The sequence below is a fragment of the Rhinolophus ferrumequinum genome, chromosome 14, assembly GCF_004115265.2.
Source record: "Rhinolophus ferrumequinum isolate MPI-CBG mRhiFer1 chromosome 14, mRhiFer1_v1.p, whole genome shotgun sequence".
NCBI classification, from domain to species: Eukaryota; Metazoa; Chordata; class Mammalia; order Chiroptera; family Rhinolophidae; genus Rhinolophus; species Rhinolophus ferrumequinum.
The window spans coordinates 34,865,757-34,882,762 of NC_046297.1; the positions used below are offsets into that span (position 1 = coordinate 34,865,757).

Consider the following 17,006-nt stretch of genomic DNA (forward strand, 5'->3'; position numbering starts at 1 on the left):
AGACAAAGTAATACTTAGACATTTATCATTTATATCCCTCACACTGTGTGAACCCCCCTCCCCACATCCAGAGGTGTGACATCGTACAGAGCCATTACATTTCCACTGTCTCTATTCCTAATGCTGTCCTCCGCTTCTTGTAAGTATATACATACATATATATATATACACACATATATACATATATATATATATATAAAATTATAGTTGGCATTCCTTATTGTTCAGCTTCAGCTTCAAGTGTACAGTGCAGTGATCAGGAATCTACATCATCCCTGAGGTGGTCTCCCAAATGGGACAAGTGTCCATCGGATACCCTAAAAAATCTTTACAACATTATTGATTACATCCCCCAAATTAATTTTCAAAACCCCGTGGCCATCTTGTGGTTACTGACTGTTTTCTAATTCCCTCACCTTCCTCCTTATCCCCACCCCCACTCCCACCTAGCAACCCTCAGTTTTTCCTCTTTGTCTCCAAAACTGTTTCTGATTAGTTCATTCACTTATTCTTTTCTTTAGATTCCACATATAAGTGAGATCATATGTCATTTGTCTTTCTCTGTCTGACTTATTTCACTTAACATAATGTTCTCTAGGTCCATCCATGTTGTTGCAAATGGTAAGATTTCTTTCTTCTTTATGGCTGCATAATACTCCATTGTATAAATGTACCACAGTTTCTTAATCCAGTCATCTACCGATGGGCATTTCGGTTTCCATGTCTTGGCTATTGTGTATAATGCTGCAATAAACATAGGAGTGCATAAAGATTTTTGAATTAGAGTTTTGGATTTCTCCGGATAAATACCCAGGAGTGGAATTGCTGGATCATAAGGTAGTTCCATTTTCAGACTTTTGAGATACCTCCATACTGTTTTCCATAGTGGCTGCATCACTCTGCAATCCCACCAACAGTGCACAAGCGTTCCCTTTTCTCCACATCCGCGCCAGCACTTGTTGTTTGTTGATTTATTGATGATAGCCATTTTGACTGGGGTGAGGTGGTACCTCATTGTGGTTTTTATTTCCATTTCTCTGATGGTTAGTGAGGTTGAGCATTTCTTCATATGTCTGTTTGCCATCTGTATGTCCTTTTTAGAAAAATGACTCTTCAAGTCCTCTGCCCATTTTTTAATTGGGTCGTTTGTTTTTTTGGAGTTGAGGTGAGTGAGTTTTTTATGGATTTGTGATATTAATCCCTTATCAGATATATCATTGGCAAATATCATTTCCCATTCAGTAGGATCCCTTTTTGTTTTATTGATGGTTTCCTTTGCTGTGAAAAAACTTTTTAGTTTGATATAATCCCACATGTTTATTTTTTCTCTTACTTCCCTCGGGCGAGGGGATATATCAGTAAAAATATTACTCCAGGTAATGTCTGTGAAGTTTCTTTCTATATTTTCTTCTAGGAATTTTATGGTTTCAGATCTTACATTTAAGTCTTTAAGCCATTTTGAATTTATTTTTGTATATGGTGTAAGGAGGTGGTCCAGCTTCATTTTTTTGCATGTGTCTGTCCAGGTTTCCCAGCACCATTTGTTGAATAGACAGTCTTTACCCCACTGTATATTCCTGCTTCCATTGTCGTAGATTAAATGGCCATATAGGCATGGATTTATTTCTGGACTCTCTATTCTGTTCCATTGATCTATGTGTCTGTTTTTATGCCAGTACCATGCTGTTTTGATTACTGTAGCCTTGTAGTATAATTTGAAGTCAGGTATTGTTATACCTCCCACTTTGTTCTTATTTCTCAAGATTGCTGAGGCTATCCGGGGTCTTTTATGATCCCATATAAATTTTAGGATTATATGTTCTATTTCTGTGAAAAACATCATTGGTAGTTTGATAGGAATTGCGTTGAATATGTATATTGCCTAAGGCAGTATGGACATTTTAACTATATTAATTCTTCCTATCCATGAACATGATATGTGTTTCCATCTATTTATACCTTCTTTCATTCCTTTCTTCAGTGTCTTATAATTTTCTGAGTACAGATCTTTTACTTCTTTGGTTAAATTTATTCCCAGGTGTTTTATAGTCTTTGGAGTGATTGTAAATGGGATTGTTTTTTTTAATTTCTCCTTCTGATGTTTTATTCTTGATATATACAAATGCAACTGATTTCTGAATATTTATTTTGTATCCTGCTACTTTACTAAATTCATCTATCAGCTCTAATAGCTTCTTGGTGGAGTCTTTAGGGTTCTCTATATATAGTATCATATCATCTGCATATAATGATAATTTTACTTCCTCCTTACCAATTTGGATGCCTTTTATTTCTTTTTCTTGTCTGATTGCTGTGGCTAGAACTTCCAGCACTATGTTGAATAGAAGCGGAGATAGTGGGCAACCTTGCCTTGTTCCTGATCTTAGGGGGAATGGTTTTAGATTTTCCCCATTGAGTATGATGTTAGCTGTGGGTTTGTCATATATGGCCTTTATTATGTTGAGATATGATCCCTCTATTCCCACTTTCTTAAGGGTTTTTATCATAAATGGCTGTTGGATTTTATCAAATGCTTTTTCTGCATCTATTGAAATGATCATGTGATTTTTATTTTTCATTTTGTTAATGTGGTGTATCACATTAACTGATTTGCGGATGTTGAACCACCCTTGCATATGAGGGATGAATCCCACTTGATCATGGTGTATGATCTTTTTAATGTATTGCTGAATTCTGTTTGCTAATATTTTGTTGAGGATTTTTGCATCTATGTTCATTAGAGATATCGGCCTGTAGTTTTCTTTTTTTGTGGTGTCTTTGTCTGATTTTTGATCAGGGTGATAGTGGCTTTGTAAAAAGTGTTTGGGAGTCTTCCTTCCTTCTGGATTTTTTGGAAGAGCTTGAGGAGAATAGGTGATAATTCTTTTTTGAACGTTTTGTAAAATTCACCTGTAAAGCCATCTGGTCCAGGGCTTTTGTTTGTTGGGAGATTGTTGATTACTGATTCAATATCCGTGGTGGTAATCAGTCTATTCAGGTTTTCTGTTTCTTCTTGAGTTAGCCTTGGAAGGTTGTACGCCTCTAGAAAATTGTCCATTTCTTCCAGATTGTCAAATTTGTTGGCATATAGTTGCTCATAGTAATTTCTTAAACTTTTTTGTATTTCTGCGGTGTCTGTTGTCACTCTCCTCTTTCATTTCTGATTTTATTAATTTGGGTCCTGTCTCTCTTTTTTTTAATGAGTCTGGCTAAAGGTTTGTCAATTTTGTTTATCTTCTCTAAGAACCAACTCTTGGATTCACTGATCTTTTGTATTGTTTTTCTGGTTTCTATTTCATTTATTTCTGCTCTGATCTTTATTATCTCCTTCCTTGTGCTCCCTTTGGGCTTATTTTGCTGTTCTTTTTCCAGATCCCTGAAATGTGGTGATAAACTGCTGCTTTCGCGGCATCCCATAGATTTTGAGTCACCATGTTTTCACCATGTTTTCATTTTCGTTTGTCTCGAGATATCTTTTAATTTCTTCCTTGATCTCCTGGTTGACCCACTCATTATTTAGTAATAAGTTATTCAACCTCCATGAATTGGTGTGTCTTCCAGTTTTTTTCCTGTAGTTCATTTCTAATTTCATACCATTGTGATCAGAGAAGACAATCGGTATGATTTCAGTTTTCTTAAATTTATCAAGACTTGTTTTGTGGCCTAACATATGTTCTATCTTGGAAAATGTTCCATGTGCGCTTGAGAAGAACGTGCATTCTGCAGCTTTGGCGTGAAAATATTGATTAAATCCAGGTGGTTCAATGTGTCATTTAAGGCTGTTGTTTCCATATTGATTTTCTGTCTGGAAGACCTGTCCCTTGTTGTCATAGGTGTGTTGAAGTCCCCGACTATAATAGTGTTACTGTTGATCTCTGCCTTTATGTCAGTCAGTACCTGTTTTATATATTTAGGTGCTCCTATGTTGGGTGCATAGATGTTTACTAGGGTTATGTCCTCTTGTCAGATCGATCCCTTTATTATTATATAGTGCCCATCTTTGTCTTTTAATATGTTCTTCATTTTAAAGTCTATTTTGTCAGATGTAAGTATTGCATCTCCAGCTTTTTTCTCATTTCCATTTGCATGAAATATCTTACTACCAACCCTTCACTTTCAGCCTGTGTGTGTCTTTTGTTCTGAGGTGAGTCTCTTGTATACAGCATATACAAGGGTCTTGCTTTCTTATCCACTTAGCCACCCTATGTCTCTTGATTGGAGCATTTAATCCGTTTACATTTAAAGTGATTATTGATAGGTACATAGTTATTGCCCTTTTTAAATTTGTAGTTATATTGTTTTCATCTTTCTTCTATTTACAGAAGTTCTTTTAGTATTTCTTGCAATGCTGGCCTGGTGCTAATAAATTCCTTTAGCTTATTCTTTTCTGGGAAGCTCTTTATCTCTCCATCAACTTTAAATGATAGCCTTGCGGGATAAAGCAATCTAGGTTGTAGGCCTTTGTTTTCCATCACTTTGAGTATCTCCTGCCACTCCCTCCTGGCCTTCAATGTTTCTGTAGAAAAGTCATTTGATAGTCTTATGGGAGTTCCCTTGTATGTAACCTTCTGTCTTTTTCTTGGTGCTTTTAGGATTCTCTCTTTGTCTTTAAGCTTTGCCATTTTAACTATAATGTGTCTTGGTGTGGACCTGTTTGGATTTATCCTGGTTGGAACTCTCTGCACTTCCTGGGCTTGTATGTTGGTTTCCTTCCTGAGGTTAGGGAAGTTTTTGGACATTATTACTTCAAATATGTTCTCAATCCCTTGCTTCCTCTCTTCACGTTCTGGTATTCCTATTATGTGCATTTTGTTGCGCTTAATGTTATCCCAGAGGTCTCTTAAACCATCTTCATTGTTTTTTATTCTTTTTTCTTTCTGTTGTTCCGTTTGGGTGATCACTGCTATCTTGTCTTCTAAGTCGCTGATTCAATCCTCTGCCTCATCTAACCTGCTGGTAATTCCTTCAAGTGAGTTCTTTATTTCGGTAATTGTGTTCTTTAGTTCTAACTGGTTGTTCATTATGATTTCTACATCCTTCTTTATGTCGTCTCTAAGCTCCTTAAACATTCTTATCATCCGTGTTCTAAACTCTGTCTCTGATAGGTTGGTTACCTCTGTTTCATTTGGTTCCAATTGTGGAGGTTTCTTCTGTTCTTTTTTTGGGACATGTTTCTTTGTTTCCCCATTCTGGCTGACTCTTTGTGTTTACTTCGATGCATTAGGCAGATCCCCTAGAGTTCTTAGTTCTTGCTGGATTATCTTATGTAGTATGTATGTGTCCTTTGTATTTGACTTGCACTACTTCGTTCTTCTCTGCATGTGCTCCAAAGGTGACTCTTGTGTTGTGTATATTGTCCTGTTAAAGAAGATCCTTAATTGCTTTTCGCTTGTGAGTAGGGGGGGTTAACTCCTACGCTGACTAGTTGTGAGACTTGGCTCTGCCCACTGCAGGATGTTCTGCTGCGTGAGGGTTGACTACTTAAATGTGGTTTGGCCTCTATGGTCTCTTGTACCTATAGAGAATTCCCTTCTGGGTATGTCACTTTTAGGTCAAACCCGGTAGTACTCTGGTTTGGTCTGGAGTTGGCCTCTGGGTATGTTGAATCTTGTGCCTCTTAAGCTGGGCCCTGGTAGGGCAATTTCAGAAGAAAGCAAATCACTAAGCACAACAACAACAACAAAGAAAAAATCAAATACATTCACATGTAAAAGCAACCAACAACCCCCACTCAACAAAGGCAAAGATATCAAAGATATAAAGACAAAACAAAACAAAACAAAACAAAAAGCAGTGCCAGTGTTGGGTTAAGCCAACCAAGTAATCTCCAGGTTGTCCTCTGCTGTACCAAGGAGTCCTGTGCGCATTGTACAGGCAGAGCTGGTCACCTGGTGCCCAGAGTGACGTTGGGACTGCAGATTTAGATGCATGGAGCTGAGGGGTCTGGATGGTAGTTTCTACAAAGTGCAGTTTCTGCCCTTGCCTGCACATATGCACACTGAGAGTAGCACCACCAGCCCTGTGTCCAGTTCTCCTGAGTCTTAGGGCACTTCTTCCTTGTGTGTGTGTGTGTGGCAGGCGGGAGATTTCTGAGCTGCTGAAAGCCCAGTGCTGCGTATGCCGCTTACTGCTGATCCCTGGGAATGCCTCTGCAGTTGTAATTTCCCTGCCCTAGGCAGGCCAGAAAGGCTGGGGGCTGGGGGTTAAGGAGTCTCTTCTCTCCTAGCCCAGCAAAAATCACACTCTTCCCAGCCTCTTCCCTGGGTCAGAGCTGCACGCCAGTCTTCCCAGAGCCTGAGCACTAAGGTTCCTCTGTAATCTGACACTACTCCTCAGTTCAGGGGCCAGTTTAAGTTTCTGGAAGGCCCGGTAGGATTGGAAGAGCAGGGGGAGGGTCCCAGGTATGGAGTTTGTGTCCTTTGTCCGGCCTATGGACCAACTAGAGGTCTCAGCTGAGGTTGTTGCCTCAAATGCTGGATATGCTGCCCCCTCGGCAGGAGAGATCAGCTGTGGGATGCAGGGAAAGAGCCCACCTCTTGGCTTTTGTGTTCTCTGTTCTGTCCTGGGAGCCCCTGTTTCTCTGCAGCTCCTGATGCCGGCCGCATTTCCACAGCCGCAGATGCGGGCCGCGTCTCCACTCCGCTCCCTTCCCTCTTACCCTGCTCGCCCAATTTGCCCATCTTCAGGTAATCCTTGCAGGAGTCTCTTAGCTGTTCTGCGTGATGAGCAGAGAGTCCTTTGATGGGTTATAGATGTTCCGTTTGTGATAAGATCCGGAGGAGAACTCAAAAAGTGCGCCCTGCTGCCGCCATTCCAATGACGTCACTCTAATACTAAAATTTTGCCCATGTAAGATAGCTGTGTTGTTGCCATTAGTTTATGTTTAACCTTTTCTAGTCCTTATTAAGTGGTTGGTTTGAGATTACCAAGACTGTCCTTGTTAAATTAAAAAGAAACGGTAAGTTAAATGTTATGTTTAAGGGCTTAGATGTACTTATAACAAGAAGTGTATTTTCTTTTAAACAGCATCCACCTTGTACCCAATACAAAAAATGGAAACATCTACCCTCCCTTAATTACCATTGCCTATAGTGACATTGATATCAAAGATCCCAACAGCCAGTCTGTAAAGGTGAGTTCCTTATTAATCAGTGCCTCTATATGTGATAATAAGGGATACAGTTTACATTGTGGTCAAAAGACAATTAGTCCTTATTCAAGTTTTACATAATGGTAAGAGGTGAGTTCTTATGGATCCTGAGTATCAAAAAAGCAAGCATTAAGTTTTTCGATAGATAGCATCACCAATAGTTTGGCATCCCTGTTTGGAATCTTGGGGTATGCTGAGGTGCAGTGTCTGCCCCTGTTCTCTTTGGTCACCTTGCTTCTGTTAGAATTTTGTCACCTTGTCTTATTAAATAAGGAACTCAAACTTGACAGTGGGCATGTGTGTTCTCTTCTCACTAGTCTTACACTTGAAGACATACTTTGCCAAGCAGAAAGAGATTAAAATGATCAACTTTATAATTGATAGTGCTAAAATGAAGAGACAGTGCAGTTTGGACTTGAAGCCAAGTAGGTTTCCTACTACTTCCCCAACTCAGTTAAACTTAATCACAGAACTATAGGCCTCCCATGCCTGGCGGGGCCTGTGTATGGCAGAGAGACTGTATACACCACTAAGACAAACTACACCAAAGAGAATGAGCCTGGGAAAGGCTGAACCATACATGCTCCTCTCAACCTTACCCAGTAAATAAAGCATGCCTTCTTTGAAGAGGGGTAAATGAGAGAGGTCAAATGAGAGAGATCAAAACCAGATGTAATCCTTCTATACTTTTTCCTCAGAGAAATGGTTATTCCCTTCCCTCTCTGGAAACATGAGAAATGAAGGGATAAGCGTTTTTTACCTCTGAGACTCACTAATAGCTTTTAATTTCCACTATTTTACTTTTCTGAATTTTGATGTTCTAGTTCCTTCAGCCAGTGCTTTTGGCTTCCCTGTTATGCTTGTACTTATACTCAGGTGCTATTGGATTTAGGCTTCCATTAAGCAAAATGTAGGCACATAACTTTTCTCTAAAAGATTTACATCTTCATTTGTATTACCTAATTTAGTGTAAAATTAGTTTCCATTGCCTGAGCTTGTACACACTAATAAGAAGGAAATCCAGAAACACACTTAGTAACAAAAGACTGCCTGATTTAAAATTTCCTGGAGTGATCATTTTGGGGTAACCAAGAGTATATTTATTGTAATATAAAATATTCCTGGATCTTTCTTTTAAATAGTTTTCTTTTCTAAAATATTACAAAGTCTTAACACATTGAAAAACAAGAGAAGGAAAGCATTTGAGAGAATCATGAAACTATACTGACAAAGTCCACCTCAAATTCATTCTAATTGTAGAGTGTACAGTTCTTTCATCCTCCTAGAGTAGTTGGAAAAATTTTGCATTAGTTATAAGCATTCAGCCACATCTCTGCTCTCTCACCAGCAGCAAATATCCTTCCCCATATTTTGTAAGCAGATCAGAACCATCCAATATGAATTCCCTCAGATTTCCTTTTTAATACTTCAGAATTTCTGTTTCATTATCCTCCCTGTCTCTTATTTCTATTTCTAAAAAGAAAAAATAAGGGCCCTTCCTTCTTTCTTAAGCTAATCTTCTCCACGTACTTGTTTATAGTACTTTCTCCAGTATCCTCTTTCACTCCTAACCCCTTAGTCAGACAGCTTCTCTGTTGGTCCCTTTGCTTTGCTCATAACACACTTCAGGTTGCCCCATCTGAAAAACAAACTGAAACAACCAAACAAGAAAAAGTTTCCTCAATTCTGCCAGCTTTTCATCTTGCTATCATATGTGTTTCTTTGATTTCCCAGCCATTTACTTTTTCATCATTTGCAGTCTGGCTCTTGCCATTTTACTGCTTTGAAAATCAGCAATGAATTGCACCTATACTGGCTTTATTTCTTTAACTTGATATTTATACAACATTTGGCACTGTTGACGATCTTTTGACCACTCTTGACCTTCTTCTTCTTAAAACTCCCTATTCTCAGACCATGGTAAGACTTAGGTATATTGCCTCTCCTACCTCTCATTACTGGTAGGTAGTTTGTCTTACCTTTTACTGGTTCTTCTTTCTCTTACAGTCTCTTACTATAGTGGTATCCCTAAGATTCTTTTTCAGCCCTTTGATTAATCTTCCTTCTTAGGATGTGATTGTTTAGCCAGTTGCTAAATTCTTAGTACGTCAGATCAGTCACATTCCTCAGTTACAGAAACCTATCAGAAAATGAAATATGATTAGTTTGGCTTGACTGCTGTTAATGAACCTAACTCAGTTCCTAATGAACCCATCTTTCTTAATGTATGTTCAAAAGGGATATTTAAGCAGCATGAATAATTCCAAAAAGCATATCCATTTATGTATAAGTCAACTCTAATAATACTAATTGTTCAAAAATATGGCATTTATGGTACAATCCAGCTACAAATAAGTTTTTTACAGAAAAAGTAGTTTTTACGTAATTTCAGTATGACTAATTTGCTTCTTTTTAAACACTAGATTTCTTTCTCAGTCACATATGAAATGAATCAAGGAGACGCACATGTGCAGACAGACGTGAGTTTATTTTAACCTGTTGAAATATTTACAGCATGTTTTTAATTTAAAAAAATTTTTAGATGTACAGGAAAGTTGTCAAAATAAATTTGCCATATATCCTTCACCCAGCCTCCCCTAACGTTAACATCTTAACCATAGTATAATGATCATAATAAAGAAATTAATATTGATGTAGTCCTGTTAACTAAATAGTCTTTGAATATCAAAAGTTTTTTCACTATTTTTCTGTTTTAGGACGTAGTCCAGGGTCGCATATTGCTTTCTGCTGACACGTCTCCTTCTATCTGTTGACATTTCCTCAGTCATTCTTTGTCATTCATGACTGACCCTAACACTTTTGCAGAGTCAGTTATTGTGGCCTTCATTGGGCTTATCTGATATTTTCCCATCATTAAATGTAGTTTTAGGACAGATAGCACAGAAATGATGTTATGCCCTTCTCAGCAAATCATATCAGAAGATACTTGATGTCAGTATGTCTTATTAATGATGTTAACTTTGATCATGTAGGTAAGATGGTGTCTGTAGAGTTCTCCACTGTATTTTACCATTTATAATTAATAAATATCTTGTGAGGAGATACTTGGAGATTGTGCAAATACCCTATTTCTCGTTATTCTTTTGCCCTCTAATTTTAGTCTCCATTGACAATTCTTGCCTGTAAAAAGTATTAATGTGATATTTGTGGGATGGTGATTTTTCTATTTCCATCATTTCTTCTATATTTGTCAATTGGAATTCTATGGAGAGGAGCTGTCCCTTTGCACATATTTATTCAGTTTATTTAAATCAACATGAACTCATGTATATTTATTTATTCTAGTGATTATAAGCCATTTCTGTCTATTTTCTTTGTCAAATTGTCCCAGATTTGGCCGTTAGGAGTTCCTTCAGTCTGGTTCCTATGTCTTTTGAGCATACGCTCCACCACCATTTTCGAGGACTTATTTTCTATTTACAGTATTTTTGAATATTGAGGAAAATTACATCAATTCCTAAATTTTCTTTTTATCCTTTAGATTGCTTTGGGTGTGTTGGGTGGGCTAGCTGTTTTATGGTCTCTTTTGAAGACGGCAGGGTGGAAGAGGCGCATTGGAAGTCCCATGATGATATACAGGTATGGTCTCAGGAGTTTTAAGTATATTTTTATCTTTGACTACTTTATGTTCTTCTAGTAAGACACAGCTACAGCTACAAGATGAATAAAAAGTTTGCCTTGAGTTTCTCTGGGGTATATAACTAGGAGAAGTACATGCACACCTCATTTTCCTCCCACATTGCTGTATGCCAGTCTACACTCCCACTAGCAGTGCTATTCTTGTTTCCTCATATCCTGCCAACATGTGATATTTTTCTAGCCTTTCACTTTTTTGCCATCTGGTGGCATAAGTAGTATGTCATTGTTGATTTAACTTCATTTTTCTGATTACTCTTCATATGCTTTACCAATCATTTGGGTTTTCCTGTCTGTGAATTGTCTGTTTATATTTCTTGCCATTTTCTATTAGATTTCCAATTTTTCTTGTCTATTTAAAGGTTATTTTCTGTTTTCTAAATATGAATTCCCTTTTGGTTTTTGATGTTGAAATTTCTTCTCCAAGTGTGACCCGTCTGTTCTTTGATCTATGTATTCCTTTGTTTAGCAGAAGAAACTCTTTTGATAATTGTATTGTCACATCTAAACAGGTTTTCATGTTACGTTATATGCTTTTAGGATCTTGCTTAAGAAAACCTTTCCTATCTCAAGATCAAAAAGAATGTTCCTGTGTTTTATTTTGTTTATTAACTTTATAGTTTTATTTCTCAATTTAATCTTTTTTTTATATTTGTTTTTATTTTCATCTATCATGTATTGAATATTTACAATGTGCCAGGCAGTTTTTTAATCTTTATATGTATAAAGCATTTAATCCTCACAATAGTTCTATGAAGTTAGGTATTATTATTATCATTCCTATTTTACACATGATGAAATTGTGGCAGAAGTTAAATAAATTTTCTACTCATTTAATTTTTACAGCAATTCGTAATAGATGGTACGATGTGTGATTAAACAATACAGTGAATGTTTAAATTTAAAAAAAAATTTATTACAGTAAAAGACATATTGCCATTAGTTCCCCCAAAATAATCCCCCTTACTTCGAACACTCTTATCCCATCATTCTTGCCACTTTCTGAAGTGTTCTAGAAGTCCTCTTTCATGAGAGTTTTTAGTTGCGCTGTTGTGTCTGCCTTTATATATTGAATCTATTCAAAACTTTTCCCTTTCAGTCATTTTGACTTTGGGGAAGAGCCAGAAGTTGCACAGTACCAGATATCGTGAATAAGGTGGATGAGGACACACCATAATGTTTTTGTTGTTGTTGTTGTTTGGATTTGTGTGTGTGTGTGTGTGTGTGTTTAATTGGGGAATATTGGGGGAGCAGTGTGTTTCTCCAGGGCCCATCAGCTCCAAGTCGTTCTCCTTCAATCTAGTTGTGGAAGGCACAGCTCAGCTCCAAGTCTAGTCACCATTTTCAATCTTTAGTTGCAGGGGGCGCAGCCCACCATCCATGTGGGAAGGGAATTGAACTGGCAACCTTGTGTTGAGACCCTCACGCTCTAACCATCTGAGCCGTCCAGCCGCCCCTCCGGAAGCTCAGCAGCAGCTCGTGTCTTCAATCCAGTTGTGGAGGGCGCAGCTCACTAACCCATGTGGCAATCAAACCGTCCAACCCTGTTGTTCAGAGCTCACGCTCTAACCAACTGAGTCATCCGGCCGCCCGCCCCCACCATAATGTTTTTATTTGACAGCAATTGCTGTACCAGAAGTAATTTGTGATACAGAGCCTTTCCATTGTGATCACAAATATGGTAAATGCTGTTGCTGAGTGCCATCCCAACAGAAAAGGCAGGGATCCTCAATACGAAGAAGCAGTGCTTCGAACCTTAGTATCAATGTAACAAGTTTCAAACTTGTTCAGCGCAGTCAGTTGAGTGTAAGCTACTGTTGAAGAAAGCGTGTTTTAAAGTGTGATGTAAATCATCCTCCATCATGATAACTCTCCGTGTCACACATTGCTTCTGGTATGGCAATTTCTGTCAAAAACATTACAGGGTGTCCTCATCCACCTTATTCACCAGATCTGGCACATGCAACTTCTGGCTCTTCCCCAAAATCCAAAATGACCATGAAAGGTAAACATTTTGAATAGATTCAGGACATTGAGACAGCCACAACAGCGCAACTAAAGACACTCATGAAAGAGGACTTCCAGAACTGCTTTACAAAGTGGCAAGAATGATGGGATAGGTGTGTTTGAAGCGAGGGGGAGTAGTATATTGAGGGGGATTAATGGCGATCTGTCTTTTACTGTAATATATTTTTTTTCATCTGAACATTCACCATATTGTTTGATCACACCTTGTATTTTCATTTAGCTGATTAAGAACATGAGAAAGGTAACATAGTAACTTGTTTGTGCTGGGATATCTTCCTGACTGCAAAGGTAATGTGCTGACAAATCAGAGGAGGGGTTCATTTACTGTTTGGATAGTTAAGAAGGTTTATTTCCCAGAGATGTGAACTTTAAGTGGGGTTATCTGTGCATTCTCACTAAGAGCATATGTCTGAGGTGCCAGATACCTCTACCACGCGCTAGGGGATGTGATAGTGTGCAAAGACAGACATGGTTTCTGCCCTCAGAGCTCACAAGTGTGCCAAAAGAAGAAGGGAAGAATATTTGATGAAACAATGCCCATTTCATTCCACAAAATATTTGAGATGAGAGTGAGGAGTGGTTAATCATTGAAAGTGGTTAATCACTGAAAGTGAGGGGTAGTTAATCAAGTGGTGGAACTGGCAGATGAAGCTAAAAAAGTTAATTTTGCTCTATGTTGTGAAGGACTTTATATGGGTCAGGAATTTATATTTTTAGTGAGTCATTGTACATTTTTAGGTAGGAGAGTGACACAATCCAATTTACATTTTTAGAAGTTAACGTCTGGTGATAGTATGGAGAATAGACTGGGGAGAAGAATTCCAACCTAAAAAAATTAGGAAGCGGTTCTAATATTCTTCGATGGTGAAAGATTAGAAGGGTTGAATAAGATAGAGGCTATTGTGAATGAACCAAAAGGTAAGGACCAAAAGGTATCTAGGAGGTGACCACAGTTGGTCTTTCTAAATGATCCATGGATACATGAAATAAGGCTTCAAGAACTGATGAAATAAGGCTTCAAGAAATAAGGCTTGAGAAACTGGTAGATAATATGTTATTTAAACTAATAGTATAAATATACTGAGACTATCACAGCTGTAATTCTCTTTTTAAAATTGCAGACAGTTATGAAATTCTTGGTATACTATGCTGGCGATCTGGCCAATGTTTTCTTTATCATCACAGTGGGAAACAGGTCTTTATTGGCTTATTTTCTTTAAAGTAAGTGAGTTTCTGAATTTAACCTGAATGCCAATACCTGAATAACAGGTAAGCACTGTTTCTAAAGGAACTGTTTTTACTTCTGGGGTATTTCTTGATTGAAGCAAATTTTAAATTCACCATTCCCTGATTGTTGCTTATGTTACTGAGAGCATTATTACCTTCCTCTTTTATGCTTTCTTTGGGTTATAAATTGTGCTCAGTAAAAATCTTGTAGGTCATATTTAACCGTGTAATTTTTGTCATAGGCACAGAAGTCTGTCTCTGTGTTGCTACCAATGCCAGCTCAGGAAAATCGTTTTGTTACTTATGTGGCATGTGCTTTTGCTCTGAAGGTAAGTTTCAAAGGACAAGGGTTAACGTATTTAAAGGCCTGCTAATAAACTTGTCTTTAAAGTGCTTTCAAAATCTTTGGTGTAAAATTTAGTTTGATTTTGAAGTAAAGCCTGAATTATTTATTTTACATTTTATTTTATTTTATTTTCAAAATCTTTGCTGTAAAATTTAGTTTGATTTTGAAATAAAGCATGACTTATTTTATTTTACATAGGAAGTTCTATTTTATTTATAATAGCTCATTCTGAAAATCGGCTTAAATAATTTTCCTAAGAAGCTGTCAATATGTTTGAATTAATATGAGTTATAACTAATTTGATAAATGATATTTCTTATTTAAAGTCGGATGATGCATTTACACAGGACAAAATGCCTTCAGTCATGAATTCTGTTTCCATTAATTGAGAGTAGAAGGTACTACCCTGGATAACCTGCTGAAATCTTAGATTTTATTTTTCTCTGTTTTCATATTCCTTCCTCCTCTTCCCGTAGCAATCCCTCTCCCTACTTCATTGTTTTGTCAATGTTTGTGAAGCGTTTAAATGCCTTTGTGGTGGTAGATCTCAGTCAATTGTATTTTGATTATTAACTGCTTTAACCACTGATCTGTGAGTTTCTGGAAGAGAGGAATCATCCCATACTTAGATTTTTATCCTTTATTTGATTAATAGTGAATCTACTAGGAAGAATGCCTCAGTTTAAAGGTATTACTTCTGTAATGAAAAAAGATGTGTTTCACCAACACATTTTTAAATCAGAAATCTCAATACCAGAAATAGGAAAAAAGACTGGAAGCATTTTAAAACTTCAATTACAACAAAAAATTTCATTTGAAAACTATCTTTACTTATAGAGAAGTCAGATGATCTACAAAACAAAGTGTATTTTGGAACCTTGGGAAAGAGTTATGTAAAGCCTCTATACGAGGTAGAGGTTGGTGTGTCTCCTTTTTTTGTATCCCTATGACAAAGATGAAAGAAGGGAAGGTGAAATAATATGTGTATAAAAATTCTCTAAATTTGGTGATTCCATGTTATTTGATAAGCTTTTAATGATTCCCTAATGGTATTCTAACTTTATTATCACTTTTGAAAAATATATTTTTATGATTGCAGTATATTTGCTTAAAGAATTAGTATTGCTTTCATAAGTAGCAATGTTTTAGGTGTTTTTGTTTGTCATTCTCAGGCTCTGCAATTTTTGCATAAGCTCATATCCCAGATTACCATAGATATATTCTTATCGATTGGGAGAGACCTAAAGGAAAGATTCTTAAAGCTGTGGAAGGGTAACTGAAATAACCATTTGTACCAAAATTCTTTTGCTACCCTTGCAGAATAATGAAGATGAAACCCTTTTACTCATTTTATCTCCTTGACTAGGTGAGGGTGGTTGTACGAGTGCTTATAGTTCCTGTAAGCATATGGAGAACATATTTTGTAGCAAATGAAGGAATGAAAGTCAGACTGTGAGAAAAATTAATCCACTCTTTCAAGTACTTACTGTCCTCTTCCTTTTGGAGGTATAAACTATTTGACGTACTTGTATGCAATTTATGGGTACTTCATAATGTTAATTTAATTTCCAGCTAAATTTCATGTCAGCAAAAGTGTTAAAATATTGTTCAAGTCATTAAAAAGGAGTGGCTTTTTTCAAATCATGGTAAAATATACATAGCATGAAATTTACCATATTAACCATTTATAAGTATGTGGTTCAGTAGTGTTTAAGGGCCTTCACATGTTATGCAAACCATCTCTAAGAACTCTTTTCATCTTGCAAAACTGAAACTCTGTACCATTAAACAATTCCCCTTTCTCCCTCTCCCCAGCCCTGGCAACCACCACTCTTATTTTTCTTCTCATTGAATTCGACTGCTCTAGGTAAGGGCTTTTAAACTACTGGTTTGTACAAGAATCCCCTGGGAAGCTTTTGCAGAATACCTCTCCTCACCCCTAGAGATTATGTTTGATTCAATAGCTCTGAGGTGACCCCAGGTAATCTGCATTTTTAAGAAGCCTCCTCTCCCTCCATGATTCTTATTCTTATTCCTGTATTAGAACCACTATTATAAAGTTGAAATTTTCCAACAGATTATCATGGAACACCTATAAACCGTGTTCTATGTAAAGAGCTGGGGCTACAGCTGAACAAGACACAATGAATGGATAAATGCCCTTTATAGTTATCATAGGTCTGGTTGAAATTTTAAAGGAAGTAATTCAGTACTGAATATGGGATTGAAATATGGAAACTGTTTATATGGGTTACTGGTTTTCTCAGGAATTATTAACTCATGTCTATATGTCTGTTTTTCTTTCTTTTTCCTTCTTTCCCTCCTTTTTCCTTTTTTAAAGCTAGGAGAATATGTGTTTCCGTAGGACATGAATGATATCTCAAAGTTTTATTTATAGTAGGGTTTTTTTAAAGCTTTAAAAGGCATTACATGAAAAAGAAGTTTTATAGTCAAGTACATTTGGAAAACACTGGATTCAGTAGTCATAGATTCCTTTACCATAAAAAGTATTTTGCATAGTGCCTGGCATATGTTAAAAACTCATGAAATGCTGGTTTTAATTGATAGTTTAATTGAAGAAACTTTCATTCTTTTGAC

General features: G+C 37.0%; 1 protein-coding gene across 1 annotated transcript in view; it reads left to right on the forward strand.

Moving 5' to 3' along the window:
* Positions 1 to 17,006, forward strand: part of TMEM67 (transmembrane protein 67) — a 54,811-nt gene that overhangs the window by 25,278 nt on the left and 12,527 nt on the right. The window contains 10 exon segments of the mRNA XM_033126567.1: positions 7,027 to 7,132; positions 9,574 to 9,630; positions 10,653 to 10,740; positions 13,946 to 14,025; positions 14,027 to 14,056; positions 14,305 to 14,391; positions 15,581 to 15,629; positions 15,632 to 15,680; positions 15,780 to 15,841; positions 15,844 to 15,914. Of these exon segments, the coding sequence (XP_032982458.1) occupies positions 7,027 to 7,132; positions 9,574 to 9,630; positions 10,653 to 10,740; positions 13,946 to 14,025; positions 14,027 to 14,056; positions 14,305 to 14,391; positions 15,581 to 15,629; positions 15,632 to 15,680; positions 15,780 to 15,841; positions 15,844 to 15,914 (679 nt within the window).